The sequence below is a fragment of the Aspergillus welwitschiae genome (genome assembly GCF_003344945.1).
Source record: "Aspergillus welwitschiae strain CBS 139.54b unplaced genomic scaffold BDQ94scaffold_2, whole genome shotgun sequence".
In the NCBI taxonomy this organism is placed as follows: Eukaryota; Fungi; Ascomycota; class Eurotiomycetes; order Eurotiales; family Aspergillaceae; genus Aspergillus; species Aspergillus welwitschiae.
The window spans coordinates 1691052-1716532 of NW_020798696.1; the positions used below are offsets into that span (position 1 = coordinate 1691052).

The 25481-nt window shown below is 50.9% G+C and overlaps 10 protein-coding genes across 10 annotated transcripts; 5 read left to right on the forward strand and 5 right to left on the reverse strand.

The window, feature by feature from the left end:
- Positions 1 to 795: 795 nt before the first annotated feature.
- BDQ94DRAFT_179804 (mediator of RNA polymerase II transcription subunit 16) lies at positions 796 to 4402 on the forward strand. Its single transcript, XM_026773476.1, has 9 exons — positions 796 to 1181; positions 1248 to 1590; positions 1640 to 2359; positions 2413 to 2632; positions 2686 to 2811; positions 2869 to 2979; positions 3035 to 3301; positions 3357 to 3488; positions 3541 to 4402. The coding sequence occupies exons 1-9, from the start codon at positions 1036 to 1038 to the stop codon at positions 4254 to 4256; spliced, it is 2781 nt and encodes a 926-aa protein (XP_026631931.1). The 5' UTR covers positions 796 to 1035; the 3' UTR covers positions 4257 to 4402.
- Positions 4382 to 5872, reverse strand: BDQ94DRAFT_134865 (60S ribosomal protein uL29). Its single transcript, XM_026764558.1, has 4 exons — positions 5789 to 5872; positions 5562 to 5701; positions 4943 to 5168; positions 4382 to 4861 (listed from the first exon to the last, which is right to left on the reverse strand). Exons 1-4 carry the CDS (start codon positions 5789 to 5791, stop codon positions 4856 to 4858), a joined length of 375 nt encoding a protein of 124 aa, XP_026631932.1. The 5' UTR covers positions 5792 to 5872; the 3' UTR covers positions 4382 to 4855.
- A 190-nt stretch (positions 5873 to 6062) lies between these two features.
- On the forward strand, positions 6063 to 7294 carry BDQ94DRAFT_49484 (putative vesicle transport v-SNARE protein Gos1). Its single transcript, XM_026775906.1, has 3 exons — positions 6063 to 6367; positions 6432 to 6545; positions 6629 to 7294. Exons 1-3 carry the CDS (start codon positions 6302 to 6304, stop codon positions 7130 to 7132), a joined length of 684 nt encoding a protein of 227 aa, XP_026631933.1. The 5' UTR covers positions 6063 to 6301; the 3' UTR covers positions 7133 to 7294.
- Positions 7295 to 7456: 162 nt separating this feature from the next.
- Positions 7457 to 8658, reverse strand: BDQ94DRAFT_165989 (mitochondrial ATPase complex subunit ATP10; the record flags this gene model as incomplete). The annotated part of the gene is made up of 2 exons (XM_026770445.1): positions 7457 to 8150; positions 8225 to 8658. The coding sequence occupies 2 exons, from the start codon at positions 8656 to 8658 to the stop codon at positions 7457 to 7459; spliced, it is 1128 nt and encodes a 375-aa protein (XP_026631934.1).
- A 230-nt stretch (positions 8659 to 8888) lies between these two features.
- Positions 8889 to 11442, forward strand: BDQ94DRAFT_179808 (DNA-directed DNA polymerase IV). Its single transcript, XM_026773477.1, has 4 exons — positions 8889 to 9463; positions 9527 to 9699; positions 9751 to 10101; positions 10156 to 11442. The coding sequence occupies exons 1-4, from the start codon at positions 9040 to 9042 to the stop codon at positions 11332 to 11334; spliced, it is 2127 nt and encodes a 708-aa protein (XP_026631935.1). The 5' UTR covers positions 8889 to 9039; the 3' UTR covers positions 11335 to 11442.
- On the forward strand, positions 11443 to 11955 carry BDQ94DRAFT_49494 (uncharacterized protein). Its single transcript, XM_026775907.1, has one exon. It carries the CDS (start codon positions 11551 to 11553, stop codon positions 11812 to 11814), a length of 264 nt encoding a protein of 87 aa, XP_026631936.1. The 5' UTR covers positions 11443 to 11550; the 3' UTR covers positions 11815 to 11955.
- Positions 11956 to 14424: 2469 nt separating this feature from the next.
- On the forward strand, positions 14425 to 17003 carry BDQ94DRAFT_179810 (uncharacterized protein; the record flags this gene model as incomplete). The annotated part of the gene is made up of 7 exons (XM_026773478.1): positions 14425 to 14929; positions 15029 to 15552; positions 15609 to 15720; positions 15773 to 16140; positions 16197 to 16586; positions 16639 to 16828; positions 16884 to 17003. 7 exons carry the CDS (start codon positions 14425 to 14427, stop codon positions 16991 to 16993), a joined length of 2199 nt encoding a protein of 732 aa, XP_026631937.1. The 3' UTR covers positions 16994 to 17003.
- Positions 17004 to 18178: 1175 nt separating this feature from the next.
- BDQ94DRAFT_49521 (uncharacterized protein) lies at positions 18179 to 19971 on the reverse strand. The gene is made up of 5 exons (XM_026775908.1): positions 19875 to 19971; positions 19530 to 19579; positions 19412 to 19454; positions 19175 to 19359; positions 18179 to 19112 (listed from the first exon to the last, which is right to left on the reverse strand). The coding sequence occupies exons 1-5, from the start codon at positions 19875 to 19877 to the stop codon at positions 18248 to 18250; spliced, it is 1146 nt and encodes a 381-aa protein (XP_026631938.1). The 5' UTR covers positions 19878 to 19971; the 3' UTR covers positions 18179 to 18247.
- On the reverse strand, positions 19435 to 20745 carry BDQ94DRAFT_134881 (uncharacterized protein). Its single transcript, XM_026764559.1, has 4 exons — positions 20604 to 20745; positions 20080 to 20551; positions 19530 to 19997; positions 19435 to 19454 (listed from the first exon to the last, which is right to left on the reverse strand). Exons 2-3 carry the CDS (start codon positions 20280 to 20282, stop codon positions 19901 to 19903), a joined length of 300 nt encoding a protein of 99 aa, XP_026631939.1. The 5' UTR covers positions 20283 to 20551; positions 20604 to 20745; the 3' UTR covers positions 19435 to 19454; positions 19530 to 19900.
- Positions 20746 to 20893: 148 nt separating this feature from the next.
- On the reverse strand, positions 20894 to 24220 carry BDQ94DRAFT_179814 (uncharacterized protein). The gene is made up of 3 exons (XM_026773479.1): positions 23084 to 24220; positions 21586 to 23011; positions 20894 to 21532 (listed from the first exon to the last, which is right to left on the reverse strand). The coding sequence occupies exons 1-3, from the start codon at positions 23819 to 23821 to the stop codon at positions 21093 to 21095; spliced, it is 2604 nt and encodes an 867-aa protein (XP_026631940.1). The 5' UTR covers positions 23822 to 24220; the 3' UTR covers positions 20894 to 21092.
- Between the last annotated feature and the right edge of the window lie 1261 nt (positions 24221 to 25481).

Below are 25481 nucleotides of genomic sequence, written 5' to 3' on the forward strand. Positions count from 1 at the left end.
AATATATCATGCGTCCGAGATGATCGGACGTTGTTTGCGGGAAGGTGGATGATTCGACAAGTGAGGCGGGTTGAGCCCCGCTCTCTAAACGGTCTTCTTCTCCATCTTGAACAATGCAATGGATACTTGCTAGGATGACATGTCTTTTGGCCCACGAACGGATGGGAATAACATTAGATAGCTCATATGTATAACTGGAGTAAGGTCTCATAACGCATCATGCCCTTCTGTATCTCGTCTAATCACTTTTCTTGACAATTCCCTTGATGGCTGTTTCTGTGACTATTACTTCCGGAAATTCCCAGTCCACGAAAGTATGACGCTGTTATCAACTGACAGTGGTAGAAAGGGTACAGATACAGCTGGTATCAGCGAGCAAGCGCGTGGTTGTAAGCCGACCGCAAACCTCAAGCAACTACTAATGTTCTAGTGGTAGTAATGATAGGGTTCACGATTGACGTATATTTGCGGGAACTATAAGGAATATCTGCACGGTCGCCTAGCACAGACTTCGCCCATTGGCAGCTCCTTCCTTTGACTTATATCAAAACCCGACGCTAGAATGGCAACTGCCACAAGGTGGTCAATACCTTTACTTTGGCAGAGAGTCCAAAGATGGATTGTGCCGATATCGTTGCGCCCATGGCTGGTGGGGCCGGTGTGATTGGTTGTCCTGGTTACCACAGCACATGACCTCACATGACGCTGACTAAGAGGCGCGGAGAGCTCCACCTGACCACTAGTCCCGAATAATGAAACTATCATCTTGGAGAGTCAACTTAGCCCATGATCATCCTCCCGGCCAAAGGGTAGCGTCTGGATCCGGGGTTTGAATGCCATGAGGGTTCTGTCTGCTATCAACTAAGCCTTTTGCATATCATTCAGTGCCCCTCGGTGGCTACACCCCGCCCATTTTACCTGCGCAATTGCCTGCCGAGGTTCAATTGTATCGAACTATGATATCTGAGTCTTGCGATCACTGGCCTCCCAAGACATTTTACTACCCCCATTTGATTTAGAGCTTCCCACCCCACAATGCCCTTGATGATGGACGATAGTATCAATGTCGACGATCTATTTGGGGAGCCCACCTCCCTTGAGCTGGGCCTGCCACCATCGGCTTCCCCTGCCAGAGGCCTTGCCCAGCGTCTGGATGAGATGCGACTGCTTGGCTGTTGCCAGTAAGTTACTGTCTTCTAAGGTGTTGCGAAACTTAGCTTGCCTATATGTACTAACTATTTTCAAAGGAAGATTGCATGGTCCAAATTGGGATGTATTGCTTACATTTCACAAGACTCCCTAAGAGTGAAGGTCCGCCATCTGCAATGTCGACCGTCAGATGGCAAGTGGGTGCTCAGCGATGAGACTCCCTTGATGCCAATCACTGAAGCCCACGGCGGGCATGCTCTCACTCACCTGAGTTGGAACGAAGCTGGCTCCGATCTGGCCGTGGTCGATGTGACTGGACGTGTCTCCGTCTATCACATCCCTTTCGCCCTCAACAGTGTCAATGGCCTTCGACAGCCGGCTTTTTCTCCCGATGACGGTTCTCAAATTGTTGGCATGATGTGGCTGAACACACAAAGATCTGTAGGTCATCTGCGAACCACATCTGTTTCTCAATGCTGAACTTTGTTAGGTGCATGCATTCTATCAAGCAGCCAAAGTACAGGGGCGCTGGGCTTACTCGCCGTTCCGTCGCCGCCCAATAGGACCATTTCACCCTGCAAATAAAGCGGCACTGCTATGCATCACACGCTCTGGGTCCATGAAGCTCCTGTACCAGAACCCGGACGGCAGATGGGATGACATCTCTGTGGATTTGAAGAGCACAAGCTACTCAGATCGGTTGCTGTCACATGCTGCTATGGTCGCAACTCAGAACGGCATTCTTGTCGCTACCTACTCGGTATGCCAGAAAATCCGCTTCTATCGGGTGCAGATCAACTGGAACCCCCCTCAATGGGACCCTGCACAGCAGCCAAAGCAGACGCCACCCCAATTCCCAGTTCCTAGCTTCCGATTCACGCACTCCAAGGTGGAGACGTCCTGTACTGTGCCTGGGATGCATCGGAATGACGGAGAAGAACCAGACATGATGCACCAGTCGATCTCAAATCCGTTATATACTCTCAGTCGCCTGGATATAATTCTCCCAGCCTCCGATAACGCTGCTGGAACCACAGCGAACCCATGGATTGTTGCGGTTTTCTCAACACCACCCCAAGCTACTCCGGATCATCCTGGCCCGCAAGGACCAGCAAGTGTAATTGTACGATGGCAACTGGACACTGCTGCTTTCACCCTCCACCCCAAGTTTGATGAAATGGCTGCAAAACGAAACAGTACTCAGATAAAGGTAGATGAAGGACCATCAATGCCTCAGACAGACCGCGCTGACTATTTGAATAGCCTAGGCCTGTGCTGCGTCGACTGGAAGACATCTATTCTGACCGATATGTCATATCCGTGGACCAAATCGAGTACGGCAATGTGGTTGCCATCACTTACGATGATAGCTCCGTGTCTTTCTATGACCCGAAAACCATGGCATTGTTCAATGGTGTTGATGATGCGAATACGGTGACGGGCCTAGCTCAAGCAGGGTTTCACTATGCTCCAGACGCCTCAGGTTGTAGTGCCTCGAATTGTCGATTTGAATTGTGACTAACGATGTTCTGACAGGTCAAGGTCAACACGTCTCTTTCTCACCGAGCGCATGCGCTGCAGTCATGCTAGATAGTGACGGCCAGACGCACCTCAGGGTTATGGAGCATTCTTACGGTGCCGAAAACGGTCTTTACGATGAAAGTGTGTTTTTCTTTCCTGCCAGCTGATTTACACGCTAATAAGCTTTGAACTTGGTAGACAAATTTTCTGCAGCCATTGCATCACTCACGTTAGCCTTCTGCCGTGGATGTGGAAGTGAAGTCAACACAGACGATATCCTCTTAATTTTAATACAGCAACTCTCACAGGGTCGGTACCAACCTTCAGTTTCCATCGAACTATCACTTCTAACGCTTGCTACCAGATGCTCAAATCACATTCATCAATGAAGTTTACCGCGCACTGCCGATTAACTGCAATTTCACAGTGGAGCAGGAAAAGCTGATGAACCACCCCTACATCCCCAAGTGCCTCAGTATACAAGCTGCCTTGGGATTTGCCGATAAGTACAAGCCACGAAGTTTTGCTTCTTCTGTCTCTTGGTCGATTCTTCAGCTTCGCCACGCCGCCATTTTATACCCATTTTTCTTTCAGTACAACAAAGGGATTCAGGCAGAGCCACATGATCCTGGTTAGTCAGTCCACATTGACCGTCACGGAAGCTGCTAACAGCACGGCTATTATAGACGTCTTGCGTATGATGCTCGGAAACACCAGATGGGCACTTGATTTTTCTCTCTATATACTAAACGAGCTCTTCGACCTCGCCGATGATTTTGAAAGCGTATCGGCTGATCAAGAAGCTTTCAGCCAAAAATGTTGGTCAAATCTAAACTTAAGAAAAGTATCAACTGTACTAACGCTCCGTAGTGAAAACCACAAATTCACTAGCTCTCATCATTCTCCTCTCAAGCATGTCCCGTGCCTTCTTGCGCTTTATTTGCCGTGGCCTGCGTGGCATCCACGCGGGCTACACCAACGCATCTCTAGGTGGGGACTCACGTCTACAGTACGCAGAAATTTGCCAAGCTTTAGATGCCACGCCTGCACGCATCGACGTATACGAAAAGTTCCTTTCGGCTGTCGATTCAGCCGTACGACACGCCTACCACGGTGCAGGTTTTGGTGACACTGAACGTCCGGGGCCAGAGAAGGAATTACTCGTCAACGCCCGCATTCCCCCTGTTCTCGTTGCAGCTGTCTCAACAATCCTGAGACAAACAGTACCGGGACTCAAGTCCGAGGTCGACCGCATGGCCATCTACATGCACGACTACTCGTGGCTTGGGTTCGGGTCCGACCGGCGCTCGGAGTTATATCGGCGCACACGAGAAGTGGACATCATCAAGAAAACGCCTATCCGGATGACGATCACACAAGGCTCGAATGGACCCCAGCTTGGGAAACAGAACAATCAGGGAGTGCTTCGACGGCGATGCGTCCGCTGCTGCGACGTATCTGAGGGGACTTATCCGCCACGCTCAGTCCTTGCCTTCCGCATGATATTCAAGCTGGGTCATCTACGATCGTGCATTTGTGGAGGAATGTGGACTCTTGAGTCGGGCTTGAACGAGGCGGGGAAGTAAGGATTTCGACCCTGGCGGTCGTTGGTAGTTGCTTTGGGAAATTATGTTGATACCATGTGGTCAAGATAAAATCGTTTCAGGCGTGTGGTATAATAGCGTATATAGATGCAAACATGAATGGACAAGTATTACGATGTCAAGATTGCATCTATCATTGACTGGGCATTAGACAAGGCCGATGTTACACTGACCCCGTTCATAACATGTGGACGTATGTCGACTTCAAAGACCATACCCAATGAATAATAATTGTTGCATATGGACAGTCGTACAAGATAGACTATACTACTCGAGAGCCAAAAAAAAAAGGAAAAAAGAAAAAGGGCACTACCCAGGGAGACTAGATATCACAGTACTCCGCAACTACCACAATACCAATAATAAGAATCTTTATCTCATGTCATGTCAAGCAAGGCCTTCATTTAAAAACATCGATCTGCATCTTCTTTTTTCTAAGATACATAATCGATTTCTTTTTTCAAAAGAAACCGTTTTGATGAATCCGACCCCCCTCACGGCAAGGTTAGGTCAACCCGTCATCACTAAACGACGTTCCCGTTAACTCCATCCAGATCCAGAGACGACCCCGTCTTAAACATTTAAGCCTGTTGCAATACCAGTTAGCCAATGCCCTTCATATTTTCCCCCGCGGGGTCATATATTCAGGTATGTTGGGCAGGTCGTACCTTAACAGCGTACTTCCGCTGGGGGAAGTGGATCTCCTGCTTGCGCTTGCGCTCGGTCTTCAGGGTAGCCTCGTGCTTGGTGAGACGGCGGCGGAGAGCACGGGTGAGCTTGGGGCGGAGGTCAAGAGGAGTGTACTTCTTGCTCTTGTAGAACAAGCGGAGCTGAGCGCGCTGGTTGGCGTTGATGACGGTCAGAACGCGAGCGATCGACTTGCGAACGTCGTGGCTGTTAAAAGACGGTATATCAGCATCCCTGTTCTTGTTCTTGATCTTGTTCCTGGTTCACTGCGCATGTGTGCCCAAATTTTTCATGTAGGTGGTAGATATGTTGGATTTTGCGCCCTGTCGGAAAGTTTCTTCTCGGCTTGGATCTTGTTGTCGTTCGTGGTCGTGTACCCCTCGTTTCCTTATTGTAGGTAGATTTCATGGGTTGTCGGGATTTCTCTTCTTAACTGGTATTCGTCGTCTCATTTTTCCAATTGTCGAATGTCGTTGTCGTTGCCTTCCTCCCGCCGTAATCCACAATCCGACAGGTGCAAATCTCATATCCTTCACACACCACAACGCACACACATGAGGGGTTCGCAGGAGAAAATCAGATGATTCTTTTCAAACGCACATTCTGTGGGTCTTCGAGGAGGCACCGCCAGCGATCTTCTGGACACGGAGCTGGCTCAGCTCGGTCTTCAATTCCTCCAGCTGCTTGGTGAGGTCATCCTTGCTCTTTCCCCAGAGCTGACCAGCCTTGACCTTGGACGACTTCAAATAGAAAAACTCCCGTCAGCATTTCACTTTTTTCACGCAGAATCAAAAACTGCGAATAGCAGCATGGCGCATTCAACATACCATGGTGGGCGGCTTCGTGTCGTATCGTACGGGTTGTCGACGTGAGGATTGAAGATGGACCGGGTCAATTTGGGATGTTCGTTGTGGGACTAGGGTTTGATTTTTTCTGGGTGTGCGGCGGCTTAAGCGGGCACGTGATTGTGGCTGGTGCCGTGGCCAGTTGCTTTGGGTTTAGCAGTGCCGCGCCCCGGCATGACGCCGCCTCCGTCCGCCGCCCCGGCCGCCCTGACTTGGCCGTGCGATAGTGGGTTAGACTAAGGCTGCTGTCGCTGCTGCTGCTACTGTCGTTGTCGTTGCTGTTGCTGTGCCGCCGGTCGGATCATGTTGCGTTGGTTATGACGGGGTTTGTCCTGAAGCTAGCATTACACTCTTCATTCTATATTCCCGACTTGACGCGGAGACTTATCGTCGTTATCGGTGTCGTTGATCAACCTCTTTCTGCTTTTTCTACACACACATCACTCGCAACCTACCTACCTATATACACCTTCATATTGTCGTAATCCATCATCCATGGCCACCTCAACCGGTACCGGCTGGGCTCAGCTCCGGCAGCAAGCCCGATCTCTCGAGACTCAGGTACGATCATCGCTTCCCTGTCATACGGAATGGAAATCCTAACAATGTGTATACATGATCATAGACCGAGAACCTCTTCCACACATACTCTCAATACGCCTCATTAACGAAGCTCCCACCCACACCCTCGGAGGAAGAACAGCGGATCGAATCGCAGCTCAAAGACCTCCTAGAACGAGTACGCATCCACTATTCCCACTCCATCACAATCACCATCCTAATACCACGTCACATGAACTAATCTAATGGATCAATCACCAGCGCGACTCTCTGATCTCCCAACTCGCCCGCCTCCTCGACTCCGAAGCAACCCTCACCTCCTCCGCCCTCAAACAAAACAACCTCGCCCGCCACCGCGAAGTTCTCCACGACCACCGTCGCGAACTACAGCGTCTCAAATCTGCCATCGCCGAATCCCGCGACCGCGCTAACCTCCTCTCCAACGTCCGCTCCGATATCGATGCCTACCGCAACTCGAACCCGGGTCAGGCAGAAGCAGATTACATGCTTGAAGAGCGGGGTCGGATCGATGAGAGCCATAATATGATTGATGGGGTGTTGAGTCAGGCTTACGCTATCAATGAGAACTTTGGTCTGCAGCGTGAGACGCTGGCTAGTATCAACCGACGCATTGTGGGCGCGGCGAACTCAGTGCCGGGCATGAATGCGTTGATTGGGAAGATCGGGTCTAAGAGGAGACGGGATGCGTTGATTTTGGGGGCGTTTATTGGGTTTTGCTTTTTGATGTTGCTTTGGTTGAGGTGAGGGTTGCTTTACTTTGTCTGAAGCATGTTGTGTTTGTGTTTGTTGTCTGCGTTGTCTATTGTGGGTTTGGGATGGGCGTTTGGAGGAGTGAGATTTGTCTCTTTGTTCTATTCTTTCCTTTGTCTATGCGCTTTCGTTGCGTCTATACTATACAGAGATTAATGGTGGGGGGAGATTTGTTTCCTGGTGTCCGTGGTGTTTGGAGCATATTCCACACTCTCACTCACACTCACGCAAACACCCTGGTATGTACATACACAGAGTCCAGAATCCAGTATAAACTGGTGATCCCGTACCTGTCCAGCCATGGCACACCAAACCCATCTAGGGCATAACAACACGAGGCTTCTTCACAGCTTCACCCTGACCCCTCGCAGCATCCCACTCCTGCGCCGGCATCTCCGACTGCAAACTGACCTTCTTTTCCTGCACCAACTTGCGCACCCCGTTATTCAGCGCCTCCAACTCCTCCTTCTCAGCAGGACCACTACCCGCCCACCGAATGCGACAGTTCTCATCCAACAAATACACATACCCCACCTTCGAGTTCAACATCCCAATACTCTCCTTCAATCCATCATCCAATCCCTTCCGCACCAGGAAGTACCGTTCATGCTGCTCCTGCGGCAACTTTGCCCGCATACGCCACATGAACATCTTAACCAATCCGGCCTTCAACGCATTCTCCTCCAGGTTGATATCAACCTTCTGCACCATGCCGTCTCCCTCCGAGGCAATCGTCTCCCACAGACCGGGGTTCTGCTCCTTGCCTGTGAAGGTAACGACCTGCGACTCGGCCCACACGCTCGAGAAGAGGTTCACGATTGTGATTTTGCCGCGGAAAAGAGTCGTCGTGTTCTGGGGTTCTTTCGGTGAGGCGAGAGTGATGCCGTGCATGTTGGGGAAGTAGAGGGCTTTGTCGCGCTTGAAGAGGCGGGGGTTCGACATGAAGGTTTTGCCTTCGTGGTAGCGCATGTTGGACCATTCGCGGAAATAGGGCTTTGCGACTTGTCGGGTTCTATAGTTTATCATCGAGACTTGATTAGAAATTGTATCAGGAGTATAGGCCTAGAAAATAAAATGGGGTCGTACAATTCCTTCCGCCGCTCAAGATGTCTCTCGTAGTTCACGAAATCATCTCTCCTCTGTCGTATAGAGCGGTCATCGACACCCGTATTCTGTCCTTCCTTGGGTGGGATTACCGATCCAATAGGTCGGTCTAGCGTCGGAGGTATGAAGTCGTCATCGCCGGGTTGGCTAGTCGGGGAGGGGACCTTGGATGCTGTCGCGGAGTAGTTTGCCTGGAATTGGGCTACTCTGTTGGTCTTGTTTGCGAGAGATGCGATGGGGGAGGGTGTTTTCGGCTTGGTTTCGCTGCTGGTGTCGGGTTTGCTCGAGTAGTAACGCAGCGCAGCGGTTCGGGGCCGGAGTGCGGCCGCATTGCGCAATTGGCAGCTGAGGCAACGACTGTTCTGGAGGAGCGTCGGCTCAGTTAATGAGGCTAGAAGCCCCGTGCGCTTCCACATTGTTGGAGGTATCGGTGGGGAAGTAAATGAGGTGGGTGGGTTGGTTGGTTGAGATGTCGGCAGACTCTCTTCACTGGACTATCACTGATAATTGTTGCTCGAGATCCACTCGCCGACCAGGCCGAGTTTAATTGGCGGTCCCGTGACTTGGCGACATTTTCGTGACTGAGCATCACGCGTCACTGGTGGGATTCGTGTCACTCTGGATTGATTTGAATATTCCGATGCTGGGACTGTCCGGTGGATTGTCTGACTGCATGAACTTTGTATTCATGGCTGCTTCCGTGGATTAAATGATATTGTTACCTGCTAGGCAGCAGTGACGCAAGAACTCATGGCTCGCCGGATCTTGAATCTCGGGACCTTCCACATCACCATACCATGGCGACGGTGGTTAAGGACAAGGAGGCCTTTTTCAGGGAATTAGAGCGGCTGGATTATCTCAGTGACGGTGAAAATGAGGAATTCAGTTGTCTGGTGCATCTGTCAAGGAAGCGCTATGAATGCGTTCCGTCCGATTCGATCACTCTGGCCTCAGATATAAAGGCTCCCCCAGCGCCGCTGGTGAGAGCTTCTACGGAGCCTTTACTTGCTTCTTCAAGTGTATCTGAGGTCAGTATTGAAGAGGAAGTTGATACTACGTCTGAGCAAACACGAACGCCAGCTGTGACTAGATCAAAATCAACAGACGTGATGCCGCCGAAAGCCAAGACTACCGGTGATGGCGTCTCTAAAAGAAAGAGACGTGTGTTTAGGGCTATAGAAGTTCCAGAACACCGGAAGATACTCAGGGGTTTCATTTTATGTTAGTATTATATCTTCAGCTGTGTACCTATAAGCGTTCAGTGACACTGATTCAGAGAACTAGACTACATCCCCAACAATGACACATCAGACCTCCGACGGCTCCAAATGCAGCGTGCGCGTGAATACGGTGCCTCGCGAGCAACGGAATGGAATGAGACTATCACTCATGTCGTTGTAGACAGGTGGCTCACGTACGAGAATGTCATGAGACATTTCAAGAATAAGCCCATTCCAGTAGGTCTAGGAACTCATGCAATGTCTAGTCTGATACTAATGTCCCTGAAGGAAAACGTTGCTCTCGTGGACTGTAATTATCCTCTCTTATGTATTGGGGCCCGCACTATTTTGGACGCGACTCAATATCGCTTTCGGGTCCGTGGTGCACCTGATCCTAGGGAGGCCAAAGAATCCTCGCCTGCGCGCGATCCCTCGTCAATCGGGTCGTTGCCGATAAAGCCAGCGAAGGCGAAACGCGGCTACATTGATACACAGAGCACCGTTGACGAGACTGACACTGAGCTGTCCGAACCGGAGATCGACGAACATCCGGAAGATAAACAGGTCACCCATGAACCGGACCGGGATCGCGATGCTTTGGATGATCTGATCGAGGAAGCCAAGGCCATGAAGGACTTAGTAAATTCCTCCCACTACATAAATCTCAAAGCCTTATACTGACAAATGACCCAGCCCTTAGAGCCAGATTCAGCCGACGAGGCAGCAGCAGCCGAGACAACCGACGACGAGACCTCCGACTCATCAGACGCCGGGCCAGCGAAGAAGAAACGGAAGACTATCGAAAAAGACGACTGGCAACAGAAGTTCGCGTGCATGCAGAGGCACGACGCAAAATCGAATTCAGAGAACCCAAACAGCAAAACCATAGCCATCCTCCAGCAAATGTTAGACTACTATACGCGAACAAACGACCACTGGCGAGTCCTCGCCTACCGCAAAGCCATCAGCGCTCTCCGAAGACAACCCCATAAAATCACCACCAAATCACAAGCCCTAGCCATCCCAGGAATCGGACAACGCCTAGCCGACAAAATCCAAGAAATCGTCTTGACCAACCGCCTCCGCCGTCTCGAAAACGCCAACAACTCCCCTGAAGACCAAGTCCTCCAACTCTTCACAGGCATCTACGGCGTCGGCATCAACCAAGCATCCAGATGGCTCGCCCAAGGCTACAAAACGCTCGAGGACCTAAAATCCAAGGCCAACTTGACCCCCAACCAGCGCATCGGCGTAGACCACTACGACGACTTCGCCCAACGCATCCCTCGATCCGAAGTCGAAGCCCACGGCGAAATCGTCCGAAAAGCAGTCCATACCGCCGACCCAGACATGCAAGTCATCATCGCGGGCTCGTATCGCCGCGGCGCCCCGGACTGCGGCGACATCGACCTACTAATTACCAAGCCCGACGCCGAGATCCACCACATCAGAACCGTCATGATGGGATCCGTAGTCCCGAAGCTCCTTAAGCAAGGTTTCCTGCAGACCAGTCTGGCCAGCTCATCATCCCGAGACGGGTCCAAATGGCACGGTGCATGTACCTTACCAGACAACGATGAAGATAGAATTACCCGCCCCTGGCGACGTATCGACCTCCTATTCGTCCCCGACGCAGAGATCGGAGCCGCACTAATCTATTTCACCGGCAACGACATCTTCAATCGTAGCATGAGGCTGCTGGCAAGCAAGAAGGGCATGCGGCTCAATCAGCGAGGTCTTTACACGGATGTGCTACGCGGCCCTCAGCGCGCCAAAATCAATGAGGGCCGATTACTCGAGGGGCACGATGAGCGCCGTATCTTTGACATTCTGGGTGTGCCTTGGCGGCCTCCGGAGCATCGCATCTGCTGATGGTGGACGCGTCTGGGTGGCTGCCTTGACGGGTGACAGATAATATTTCTCGGAGCTGTCGGGAAGGTTTCTGCTTTGCAGGTTGCTTTGTGGTTGGGGGGAATTCCGCCAGACCGACTTCTCGGTGTGCGTCAGATGGGCAGGCAGGGCGGCAGCCGCGAGGAGACCTGAAAATTCCCGCATAAGGAGATGAGATGATGAAGGTTTAAGGGGGAGATGGAAAGGGAGCAGGTGTGTCTGACAGGTAGAGAAATGGGGAATGCAACTACTACTTCGTGTATGTATGTGGCACACGCGTTGCTGGTTGTATTTCTCTTGGGGAAGTTTGCTGCTTATTGTTCGGGAGGAATGACAGTGGGGAGGGTGGTGAAAAGGCGGTCACGGTTACGGTCACCATCACTATCATTATTCTTTAAAGCTTTGATAGAGGATTCTGAAGATCTACTTCGGTTTGCGCCAAAGATCAGTACAGAGACTTAGCAATTGAATCTCTATCCTAGACTAAATCAGCCTCTAGTTAGCTCCGGATGATAGAAGGATGGACTCAAAACCCGGATGAAGTAGCCATTAGCCGGGATGATTTATGCCCCTGGGGGGGTAAATATGCAGGTCAGAACGAATAAAGCTTATTATTGCTATGAAAAATGACAAAATCGGGGCCTTTTTGACGAGGATTGGTAGGTTCAAAGTCAGCGGCAAGCAATATAGCAACTATCACGCAGAAGACGGACTAACGTCGCAGCACTCACAGCCAGCCGTTAGATCCTGCATAGTACGTGCCCATTCCCTCCAAGATTCGTAGACAATCTCCTACAGCCTTGGAAAACGGGCAAACATTTCCGCCAACGCGCCCGGCTTCCATCTTCGGCGGGTTTGCTGGCGTAGAAGTATGCTTGTTACTATTGGAACTGATGGCAGTTGGCGCCACCATTCATTTTCCTGTTCATCATTATCGAACGGACCTCCTCCCATGATCTCTTCGAAAGCCTTGTCGATACCCATACTTGGCGGAATGCGAACTTGACGGCCAGTAATCCAACCGTGCTGGGGGCCTCAAGTTTGGCCAGCATTGACTGGTTTTCCCATATATTTCGGTCACACTTGTCGGAGGGAATATCGGGCAAAAGAGTCAAATACTCAAACCATTGTTCAGAGTCACTGGGAGAGTGGATGCTGATATCAAGTAGTAAGTTGCCATTAGGTTCCCATGCGCTGAGTGTGGAAAACAGCTCCCTAAATGCTTTGATGATTAGGCAATCATCTCTATATCCCATTTGCATCGTCGCTCGAGTAGAAGGCGCACAAAGCATGCAATCATACTCTTCGAGTTCCAAACAGAGCCATATGTAACGCACGAGAGCCCGGTTCCGTTGAATCATCAAAGCAAAATCGTCGAGGCGTGATAGTGTGAGCTTGATTCGGGCAAAGCTGTGCTGCTCAATAATCGTCTGCCACTGTCATGACAGTGTAGCGAAGCCAGCCAAGCTACAACCATCCTGCACTAAGGCTTCCCGGACCAGAATCCGAATCTCTGCAGGCAAGGAGTACCAAGATATCATGTTAGCTGATATTAACGATATGAATATTAAATCCATGAATGACGATAAGAGAAATGGTCGAAGGGTAGACAATTAGCCTCGTATGAGCATGTAGCTGGTGGTCTGCAGAGTAATTGATCTGATGCTGTGAGATAGGACTCCATAACTGATGCTCTCAAAGATCCTGACAGGAAATTGGTAGGAGCGACTGAAGGGTCTTTCCTTCTTCCTTTGGTTGCTGGTTAGATCCATCCTGTGGTCGCTGCTAGATACCTTTCTCTGCCTATGAGACACCTGCTATGATGATAGGAAAGGTGATGGTGCTGAGCGTAAAAGAATTCTACTTTATCGATGTAGTCATTTTTTGCATCTTTTCCGGTAGCGGAGATGCCATCGGGAAGAAATCGCTCATCTGTGATGGTGGCAGCTTAGTAGTAGGATAGGCTGCAGGCTGCTGCATGCAACTATGGAAGTATGCCTAACACGGAAACAGAGCTAGGAGCGTGATGGAATATTTGCGGAACATCATATAGGGAGAGTGATCAGAAATCTAGCCAGTTCACATTGTCTCTGATGATTAGTACTGAAGAAATCAAAGTCTGGCGTAGACTGTGATCTAAAAATATATAAAATTGGCTAGTTATGGTTGTCAAGATAGATGGCTATGATACGAAGAAGCGATCAAAGAGAGAGCGGTCAGGGAGTGTTTCACAGTGGGGCCACAGATTTCCAGCTAATGTCTTTCGACAGGTATCAAAAGTGAAAAAAAGTCGAGTATCACAAGAGCCGATGCAGCCTGGCTGATCATGTCCACTTTATAGGCTGAGAGCCCTGCCACACCGCTGAAGGTGCACATCATCATGCTGTATATACCATAGACCATCGCCGCGCCAGAACGGAGCTGACATGTCCGCGGCCTTTGGACAATTGTTCATTTTTCGTTAGAATAGTAAAATGTAATGAATCCACGGATGATGAACCTGAATCGATAGTTAGTCAACACCAGTCACCGATCTCATCACCGCCTTTCATGCGGTGAGGCGCATCTCAACCGAAACCCGTGACGGTGCAGGCGGCCAGTGACAGACCGCCCGTAGAAAAGTCGTGGTTTTGCCGCTGCTTGCTCCAGATTTCCCCTTCATCCCACTCCCTCTGGTGCGCTGCCTCATTCTAGTCTCTATCATTGCGTGCAGTTCTGCACTATTCCTCCCCTGGATCATTCAGTTAACGTTAGCCCATCAACCCTCATCTTTCCAAACCTTGTGCGGCACCTTCCGAACGGCGTGGTGGGTTCTGCCGGTCGGTGTTGTGGCCAAGCTGCTATTTTGCCATCCGTTTCTCTCACCCCTCGTCTTCTCGAGACCCTGTGTGCGTCACTGTCTCACGGCTCCGGCGTGCGCGCTGTGCCTTTTTGAATCGATAGATCTGTCGCTTACAATATCTTTAGTGCTTTTACACGCGCAGTCTTTGCTCGAGTCATCCCCCCATTTTATTGTGTTAATCCCGGTCCCTCCTTGCCGAGTGCCCGCCCGGCCACACACTTTCCCTCTCAATGGGTCGCAAACCGAACCAACTCATCCTCGAGTTCTTCATTCGAGGCCAGAAACTCGAGGACGCCAGTAATCGCTACCAACACACGTGCAAAGCTTGCGGCGAGAAATTCCCCAAGGGTCGCATCGACAGTTTGACCAACCATCTCGTGAAGAAGTGTCAAGCCATCCCGTTGCGCGATCGGCAACGCGTCTTGTTGCGACTCCACGAACTTCCCGATCTCGCCGATGGCGACCAGAACAAGGATGTGACAGGGCAAAGTAAGGGCAAGTCGGTGGACCTGCCCTTCACTACACGCCAAAATTTCGATGGTCTCAATGTTTTGGCCGAGGCATCGCGCCAGGTCGGTGCGTCCGACCAGACGAAACGGGGCGGTCCTGCATACACTCAGTCGGTGACAGTCGGGGGAAAGACCGTGGTCGTCGACCCGGCTCTCGAGGCTGAAGGCTTTCAAGGTCATCCTACACAGCCGGAGCAGATTGAAGAAGATGCGACCAACGCTCCAGGTATGTCTGTCCAGGTTGTGACCTTCACTCCCTCTCCTTGCCAGAGCTTCATTCACTCATCCCGCTCCCTTTGTCCATTTGCGGCGCGCTAACTCTCAGGCACTCCTCAAGGTTCCAACGCTTCTTCTGTACCTTCCCTGCCTAGTTCCTCTCAAGATCAGCCGCAAGCCGCATCCCCCCCGTTGCCAGACGTTTCGTTGACCCCGGACCCCACCTCCAATGCGCGCCAGTCGCAACTGTCCATGATTGCTGCTTCCGCTAGTGAGATGGTGCCCCACGGTCTCCCAATGGATCACGATGCGGGCGCTGGTCTTACCGACGGTATGCCTAAGATGAGTCCCTCGTGGAACCAGCAGCTGTCCACCCAGGAGCAGCTTCTCTTCGACAGCCTCCAAGAACATGATCCCACCCTCACTGCAGCCACCCAGCGCGCTGCTTCCTTCCCCCGTCCTATTGCTATGAACCCCAATTCTCAGGCCAAGGGCTTCGTGAACGAATTTGGCAATTCTACCAAGCCTACTAAGCCGAAAGTGCGCGGTCGCTTCTCCGCCGCCCGGCGCCGAGAGGTCCAGGAAGTTCGCAAGCGGGGCGCATGTATCCGTTGTCGCATGCTGAAGAAGCCTGTAGGTTGGATGCCCTCTAGTGTTGAATATGCCTCTGACAAGTCCCCTGCCTCTAGTGCTCCGGTGACAGCCCGTGTACCACCTGCGCCAGTGTCGAGAGCGCCCGCTTGTGGAAGCACCCGTGCATTCGCACGCGCATTGCCGAAGAATTCGAGCTGTACAATGCAAGTATGTAACTTGGCTTTGGTAGTGGTTGTCACACACGGACTAACCATTGCAGATTTGCACGCTACTCTTGCCTACCACGATGTGAGCGGTATCCGCAATCAGATCAAATTCGAACACTACGCTGGACGTATTGAGGTTACCCACTTCGAGGAGAGCATGGTCTACGTTACCTTCAGTGGACTCCAGGGCCATAAGGCATCCGCGTCAACGCTTGACCCTCAGCTTCAGGCTCTCGGGGATGATTCACAGTTCCAGGGGCCCCTCCATGAGTTGTATCTGCTAGACAGTGATGCAGATGATCTTCCTGGGAAGATTGAGATGTACATTAAGAAGACTGCGCCGTTCTTCTACGAGCGGGAGACCTCGGATTTCATGAGACCGACTCTGTTGCTTGCAGCAGAGCTAAGCCAGCAGAAGAAGGTATGTTCCTTGCTCTATCTTCGGAAAGCTAGCAGCGTTGGTTGACTTTTTTTCAGGATGTGTTGCTCGAACGGGTGCTGGAACTGTGGATTGCCACTCACATCCTCGCCGATGGAGAATTGCAGTGGAAGACATTCTGCAACCCGACTCTCCCTCCCACGTCGATGCACTCTCTTGCACAGCCATCAGACGACGGCCGCACACCCATTGATAGTGTCACCAACAGCGAGTCATATGAGCTCCTATGCAGCCAGCTGCGGGCCGCAACCGAGAAACGCGCGTCTCAGTTGAGCAAGTCGGTCATGAATGATCTCGAGCGCCGACTGCTTCAGCGCCAGCAGAGCGGCTGGTTCGAGACCTTCTTGGTTGCGCTTATCTTATTGAACTGCGTGGAGCGGACGTGCTGGCTATTCCGGTCCTGGGACGATGAGAACTTTGCTCAGCGGGTAAGCTCACCGCCATACTCCAAAGCGGTCTGTATACTAACTCGTTCCACAGTGGCCCTTGGACAAGCGCCCACCTTACTACGCCAATCAAGGCGATCGCTTCTCCGACATTCTGCACATGTTGTTGAAGATGCGTAGCCTTCCACCAAAAGCTACTCCTCGACCAGATACCGGCATTCTAAAGGCCGTGGATGGTAGTGACGAGAACGCAGCTCGCTGGTTTGACATGATCAAAGTGACTCGTACGTACCTCATTAAGCCTCGAATCTCAGATAGATCGGTGCTAACTACGAATAGCTCTCTTCCTCGAGCAACGTCAAGCCACTGTCTTTGACCCTACTGACTCCCGCTCCCTCGACCTTCGCTACGGAGCCAAGCTCCTTCCGCCTACGAACGTCTACACCTAATTCTGCCTTGCTGCGTCTACTAGTATCTTCTAGTACCAGTTGACGAAATACAGAAAGAAAGCACAATAAAAACAAAGTAAACGACTTTGATGATGACAACAACAACAACAACAACAACAACAACATTAACAACCAACAAACCTCGAATTAAGCAGGCTTCTCTTTTCTTATTCCTCTGCACTATCACATGTCTATGATTGACCTGTTGGCTCTCGTATATGGTGTAGATGGAAGGGCGTGAGTGTGGGCATTGGCACGGGAATGCGAGGAAGCAAAAGGAACGGCAAGAAGAGGACGGACGGATGGATGGACGGAGAATGAATGCAGCGATTATGTGTTTTCTCTTAAAATTTAACCCCCCCTGTAGTAATGTACCGAACGAAATCCATACCTGTGTTTGATTCACGCCTGAGGCACACACACACACACACACACACACACCTCTTTTATTTAGATGGACTCCCTTCCCCTCTTGATCCTCTCCGTAGATAATCTGCAGATTATCCCATTCTGATAACCATGTCCTGGTTCGTCTAATGCTACTTACTACATTTGACAACTTAGCTATCCTTATCTGAGCCTATCATTACTACTATAGACCTGTAGTATTCATTTCATGTTCATATATCTTTTCTCTCTCTCAAGTAAGTAGTGGCCTAGTACAAACTAGTAGTAATCCATATCTCCAAACGAGTACTTTCCCTCCTACTAAAGACTACTGATTTTGTGGCAGGCAATGAATTCCAATTGATTTATCTTGCTATGTCTGTCCTACACTGGAAGTCCTTTGTACAGCACAATAAAATCTTCTACATATCAGTGCCGTGTAGTAGCAGGATATCTTTAATACTGACGACCCTTGAGACTAGTACCGACTCTCCATGCCTTGGGTCGAGGTGTTGTCTACTGATATCATACAAACAAACAAGTGTACACTAGCACAATTCCTAGAACTCAGCATATCTTTATGGCTCGCAACTCGTCATTCAATTGGCAAATTAGGAATAACAAGGCAGATCACAACCGATACAAAAGCGAACAACGCCTTCTAGCTAACTTGCCGTATCTACCAAAGTCCCAAGACATCACTATCAGAAGAAAGAAAAAAGGGGAGTGAGAGGGATTTGGTGGGCGGCGTAACACTAAAGAATGACCCCAAAGAAAAATACCCTTCTGAGAGTACCCGCGCCAGTGTAGCCATATCACTGAGGCTTCTCGTCCATTTAGTGGTCTACATCTGATACTTTAATAGGGTCATTGGGGTCCAAAGGGATTGGTTGGCCCATATGCGGGGGGCTGATACCAACCCCACTTGGTGTAATAAGGAGTAGCACGCGAAGTAGGCAGGCCATTATTTGCCGGAGGATAAGGGAGAGGCTTGCGAGTCGTTGATGGGGTAAAATGATTGGTCTTGGATTGGGGGTCTGATCCGCTTGGAATCTCCGGTCCAGGGCCAACCCGGATAGGATTTGAACGAGACTCCTGGTCGGGAACGAATTCGATACAACCGGAAGCGTCTATTCCTCCCCAGGTGTAGTCTGTACGAGCCATTTCCGAGAAAAAATCGGTCGCAGGCTGGGAAGGGGGCTCACGTGGTGGCACTTCTGTCATGATTGGTTGGCGGCGTCTGCGGCCACTATCTATAGGTTCGCCGTCGGTATCGGAGCCGTAGTCAGTAGCAACCTCGGGGGTTTTGTAAGATTTCTCAGTACTGGGGACTGTTTTGTTGGCTGGTGACAGGCCGTCAGATTCACTAATTTTAACCCCGTCTCGCTTGGGATCATCACTCCTGTCGACGTCGGCAGGGCTGAAAGCTCTAGTGGTGGCGGTGCTTTGAGAAGGAGTTAAGATACCGTCATGGCTAGAAGCACTGGGGACGGTTGTGCTTTGAGAAGGATTCACGATGTCACTATCGGTACAATCGTTATCCTCACCATCCGAGAGACTATAGGTTGGCGGACGGCGTGTCGTGGGCGTTTCATCGTCAGACTTTGCGGAATCACCATCCCCGAGAGTCGCTGAGTTAGATGAGGGCGATATAGCCGTAAATCCTCCATCAATGCGTTCCTCAAGCAACACGTAGTAGGTTTCAGCTATCTTATAGCTAGCGAGGTAGTTGCTGTGGCTTGTCAGCAAGGGTCTCACTCCACGCTATCGGTTCGTAGGCGAAGTACAACTTACTAATTCGCGGGCACCAGCTTCGCTTCCATGGCACTAGTGACCATAATCAGCAGCTCTGTCTCATAGACTAGTTCCTTGTCTTTCAGATCAAGTAGAGGACAACCATCTGCTATCGGGAGACCCGTAGCATCCGACAGCCAATAACGGTCATTGTCTTTTTCGAAAAGAAATAGTAACTTGGGCGCCTAGTGAGTGTCAGGATATACGTAGCTGGAATTGCTGGAGAGAATATCCGACCATTGGATTTGGTGGTGTTCGCCGTAACAATAAGATGAAGGAGCTAAAAGGGATTAGAATCTGAGCGCAACCGTATCGTTCATGTGAGGCTGATTGCAAGGTCAATGAGCAGACTTACTGTAGTATGCGGGGCACTTCACGTAATCTTTTGGCTTTTTTTGTTATTGGCTGTCTCCTCAGTCCTGTAGCGTTAGGAACCACAGAAGGTCAGGCAGTGCAGGTAGAGAGTAAAGGTAGAATCTTCAGCGTATCTCAAAATAAAAATGAGTAGATGAGAAAATGAACCACTGGTACAGCCACAGTTGATACAAAAAGAATGGGAATCAAGAAGCAGCACAAATCCGCCCACATCTATGAGAAGAGAGTAAAAGAGTAAAGAAAAAGAAAAGAAAGGAAAGAACGACGAAATGAAGCGGGCAAGAGGCATCACATCATCATGATCATACAACATGAAAAAGCATACCATCCATCATACATCATCATCACGCATTAGGCAACCGTGACCTCCTGAACCTGCTCGAGCACCACAGCATAATACTTCCCTTCTACAGAAGTATCGTGGTACGGCCCAGCACCTACCAACGCCCTACATCAAAGTGATCATTAGCATTACCCTTGAACACAGCCATCAAGAAAACGAAATCATATACAGAAGAACCATGACTCACCACCCCTTATACTTCGGCTGGTTGAATATATCCGTGAACGCCCTCAAAATCCGCAACGGCAGCTCCAACATGGAAGGCAATTCCGGTCCATCACCGCAAATCGGCAGACCCAATTTATTGACGGGCAGATACACAATCTCGGATGGACTTTGCGGATTCCGCGCCTCCTGGAAGATAAGAAGACGCCTCGACGGGGGTGGCATCGTCACTATGTTTCCTTGCTGGTTCTCGGATCTGTTATCCGCGTAGACTGGATCTAGCACCAGTATCCCCGGTTGGCGTACGCTTGCTAAGTCGGTCTTGGAGACAGTTTCGATCTAGACTTGCAGAGTTGCTTTTCCCGTCACAGGGTGTGCGGTATCCAATAGTGGCTTTTTCGAAAATTGGATTGTGACTATTCAGTGACTTTTCTTATCACCTTGCTGAGAATAATTTAATTTTGCTGGTGGATGAGCCGGTTTTGGCACCCGTTCTGTGCCAGGGGTAAGCCTATATTTAGGAGCCATCATGCAGGTTGAACGCACCAGATCGAGCCAAGATGATAGCTAAATTATATTGAAGCCCCACTGAGGATTGAGAGGTCCGGGAGCACGATGCAGCGTATGCCCTGAAGGGAAGAGGTAAGAATGATACTACCGACTACTGCGTCGATGCGACGGACTTTCGCGCGGCGTGTCGCATCGCAAACACGTGCGCGGGGGCGGGGGACTGCCTTATCGGGAAGCCCCTTATCGTGGCCTCCACTTTCCCGATTCGGAAAGAAAGTCAACTGTGGTGACTCGCCCCATCTTCTCTTTTACTTGTGGCACCAAGTGGCAGATGTTGTTTTGTATGATAGAAAAGCTAGTGTATAGTATATGCAAATCCAATAAGTGTATGCATGCAATGGCTAAAATCGAACGTCAGGGTATCATAGCAAAGGCTTTCGCCCGGACTGCCTCATCAATAAACGCCAAAAGCACGAATAGCCCCGGCAGTCTCATTTCCCCCTCGAGACGTAGGACTATGTACATCTACGTATCAAGCTCTCCATCTAAGACGCGTCGCGCCGCATCCAGACGCCGTCTCAGTAATCGCACTTGTTTCGGGTCCGGGTTCTCGGACGTCGTGATGTTCTGCAGCTCCAAGCAAACATTGCCCAGACTCTGGAACAGCCGCTCTAAGAGATGAGTGTCATCATCGTTCAAGCCCATGTTCCCCTTCGCAGTGGCACTCGGGTGAGGACTGGATGCTGCGCGCACGGTGGACACGAGAGATGACACCAAGGATGTCGGCGTGGTAGATCCGGTGGTTGCAGAATCTGACCTTCGCGGAGGAAAGGTAGCCTCAGGATAGAGGCTAGATTTGTCCCGGCGACTGGGCTGTCTGCGAATGGCCCGGGGTGTTCCTTCGGCGTCCGCATAATCAGTGCCATTGGAGTCATCCACATCTGAGGGATGGTTGTTGCGCAGTTCTAGTGCCAATTAGTCATCCACGCCTTGTGGGATGTTCTTCTAGAAATCTTACCATCATTGAACTTCCGGTCCCAATACAGGACACTCTCAAGATCATCGCGATCCCCTTCAGTAGCCGTAGCAAACGACGCCACGGTGGACAGGGAGGTGGTACTGTTTGCGCGAGAATGGCGCGCGGAACGGTGGTCGATCGGTCGCGTCGTTTCGACTGACGATGTTGAAACGTTGCTCTCACGTCGCAAGCGAGCCTGCGTGTAGTTGCCCAGAGCACTATGTAGGATGAAATGCTCGTAGTCGAAAGCGTCCTCTCGCTCCTCGTGCGGTGTATCCTCCAAACTTTGTGGAGCCGCTGGGAAAGCCTCCAACGAATCATCAAATTCATCATCCAGGGGCTCGCGCAAAATCTCGTCCAATGCCCGGCGGTCCAATGCGTCATCGGCGCCATTTATGTAATATTCACCCTCTTCCGCGTCCTCATAGAGCGTTCCAGCCACAGATTGTCCATCATCGTCGTCCTCCCTAGACTCGTAGGCCCCATAGGTCGGGTCGGCATGTGATGCCTGAGTAAAAGGCGGATCTCGTTTTTTCAGACTTGTCTGACGGGAGACACCAGCCTCGGGCTCATATCTTGCACTTCCATAGTCACTGCGGTGCTGGCTATCTTGGACATAACCAGCAGCCCGCCCGTTCCCAGTACTAGGGTTAGCATTGGTCCGACGTTCTTTCACCTCCGCTGCACTGGGTGCCCATTGGTCCGCTGCGGAAAGAGGGCTCGGAGTCCGCAAACTTTGCATGCTCCGTCGACGCAGATTATCCTCCTGGGCTCTGACCTTTAGGCTAGATATCTTGATATGAAGGCCCTTCATCTGATCCTGGAGATCCCGCACCTGCAGCTGAGACTGGGATCGAGAGGGAGGGTCGTAAGTTGGGTGGACCGAATTGGGTCCGTTTATAGTCTCGGAAGACTCGTCCTCGATTGCTTCCTCGGAAATGCCCAACCCTTTCGGTGAATCAGAGGCGGCTCGTGGATTGGACACTGGGGGCGAGGAACGGATTTGTGGCCTCTGCATCGATGATACGGACGCACGATGGGTGAGATACGCACGCGTTGGATCATACCGGAAGCTTCGCTCGTCATGATGAGGGTTAGGGGCCGTGGTCGAGCCGAGAGCGCTAACCGACCGGGAGAGATTGCGCTCAACGGCGGGCAAACTCGATTGCGCCGCAGAAGGTAGGTTGGTTTCGCTGTGAACACGGGAATGACCGTTGTTATTGATCGCATCCTGGGATGATGTATAGGTTGCGCGTGGTCGATTAGCTGAGCCTCTGCGGTCGGCACGGGAGATGGATTGGTACAAGCCACCAACTGGCTGACCCAGTCCCAGGGGTTGGTGACCCACGGATGGTGTGGGTGAGGCCGACAACGACGGGGACGCGCGCATTGACGTACGGGCTCGGCTTAGATTGCCCTCCATGAGCTGCATACCAGTGCAACAGTTAGTCACTAGTCAAGATTTCATAAGCGCACCCGAGACAGATTGGCAGCATACCGTGAGGCGCTTCTTCGCATTCTCCAGAATTCTCTCCGCCTCGGTGCTCAAAACAGCCGACGACAGCTCCACCCCAGATCCGCCTTTCTCCGTGGTCGCCATTAGACTTGGAGTCGAACCATTTCCTTCCAGACTGTCAATCGCAGAACGTACACCTTCAGGGACTTGGTGAGGATTCTGCACCGTACCGCGACTTTTCTGGCGGTCCTTAGCGGCATCCTGCGACGAGTCGCTAGCACCACTAATTGTCGAGCTAGACGAGCTGCTCCACGCCGCCATTTCCCTAGCCTCCGCCTCAGCCGTCTCGCGTTGCGAAACAGGCGAACCCGTCATCCGACCCGCCTGAGACAGAAATGGGAGTGTCCTCATGTGCGCCGGCGACGACGAGACACTATCCTCCTCCCCGATGTCCGACAACCGACGACTAGGATCCTGAACTTCATTTGGCCACATGCGACGCGAGAATCCCGTTTTCTGAGGCCGGCTGCCGTATGAGAGAGCAATACCGGCGGAACCGACGCCTCGAGCCTGGTCCTCAAAATCATCGGGTGCCGTTCGGTTCTCGTAGAAGGACTGAAGATTGGACAAAGAGGGGAGGTTGAATGGCGGGGACGGGGTGGAGGACTCGCGCTCGTTGGGGTCGAAAGGTAAGATCATATCGGGATTCGATAGGGTCGGCGATGGGGGTATCGGAGGTGGTGGACGAGAAGAGTGTCCAGCATCCTCGGCGGACAGCATGCTTATACCGTGCTGTCTAGCTGTTGAGGCCCGTATATCTAATGAGAAAACAAAAGAGTGAATCCCAGCGCACACGACAGGAATCGGCGCTCAGACCCAGGCCATCTGCAACCAGGGGAGGGGATGAAGGCTCGTCTGGTTCAGCTGGAGAGGTCTGGGCCTGCAGGTAGGACCAGGATTGAAGGGATGAAGGTCAGTGTGGTAATATCTGCAAGAGGAAATCTGCTGCTAGAGATGCAGAGATGCAATCGCAAAGTCAATCTGAGACAGATGAGATTGGGCACACCCTGGTCGAATCAGCGAATGTGGAGGGCGGTGGCAGCGAGGTCAGCGAGGACTCGATTAGGAATTAGGACATAAAAACAAATTAGAATTAAGCATTAACTATTAAAAGCATCGAAGACGGAAAGAAGCAAAAAAAAAGAAGGAAAAGGAAACCGAAAGGAGGGAATAAGATTTGGGATGAAAAGAAAGGCAGCAAGGACGCGATCAGAAAGAAGAGGAGTCAAATTGCCAGTCCACGAATGCAACCAGTTCAGTTCAGTTCAGTCCAACACCAAAGAAAGTGTTCGGGGGGGCCAATTCCAATCTGGGTTTGGGGAAATTTCCACTGCCATAATTATTCTGGTCCCTAGTTTTTTTTTTTTTTTTCTCTCCCGTTCCTTTTTTTGCCTTTTCCTTCCTCTCTTCTCTACCAGCCCCAATCAGGCAGGGATCTGAGCTTGTCGCTGGAGATCCTCAATCAACGGTTGAGGACGATAAGAATCCTCAGGAGACAGTGGGTTCTTGGTTCATGGGAGAGATGGAGCAACTAAACACTTACTGGAAAAGGTGGAGTGAGACCGATTCAGGGAACCGAACAGACAGGGGATGATGTACAGTATCTAAGCCATGGTCATTGTTGCCTCTCGGTTACCCACAGACAGCTACGGGAGTACATGCATTTCATTTAATTAACCTTGAGAGACTTCCAGGATATAAGATGACTTTCATTTCCACCCCTCATCATTATCATCATCATCATCATCATCATCATCAACAAGCCCAGTTCCAGCCCGGTTCCTGAACCACCAACCAGTCCCGGAGATCGTCATTTAACGATCGGTCCGGCCTAAATTCAGCTGCACCATGGAACCAACCTCATTCGGCCATACTATATTAAGTTACTATGACTACTGACTACTCCGTAGAGAGCTGAGATCACCCCTCCCCTGAGATTTTGAAACACCATCCCCTCCGGGAGGCTACCTGCTAGATGCATCAGGAGTAGATGCCTGGGGAGAAGGCTATGCAACTTCTCCGGCTTCTTGGGAGTGGCGCATTTAACTCGGGACGTGCGGTTTCAAAGTTTTGGGGGGCCATGGGGGCGGTAACATCCGTTTTGGGTGTAATTCGTCCATGGGCCACTGTTCTGTTCCTGCTCTTCTCTGCGCTTGCTGCTATTCTACCTTTATAGTGTCTATACTATAGTTAATCATGGGGAAGCGTAGGACAAATACAATACTTTACTACGTTTTGGATCATGCTAAATAAATATCAAAATGCTTTTTTCTGACTCGTTGTGGTCCCATGTCTATCACAGACCCTGTACAGATGGAGATATCACCTATAAGAAAAAGGAATCAATATAATAAGAATCCAACGAACACCTCGATGAGCA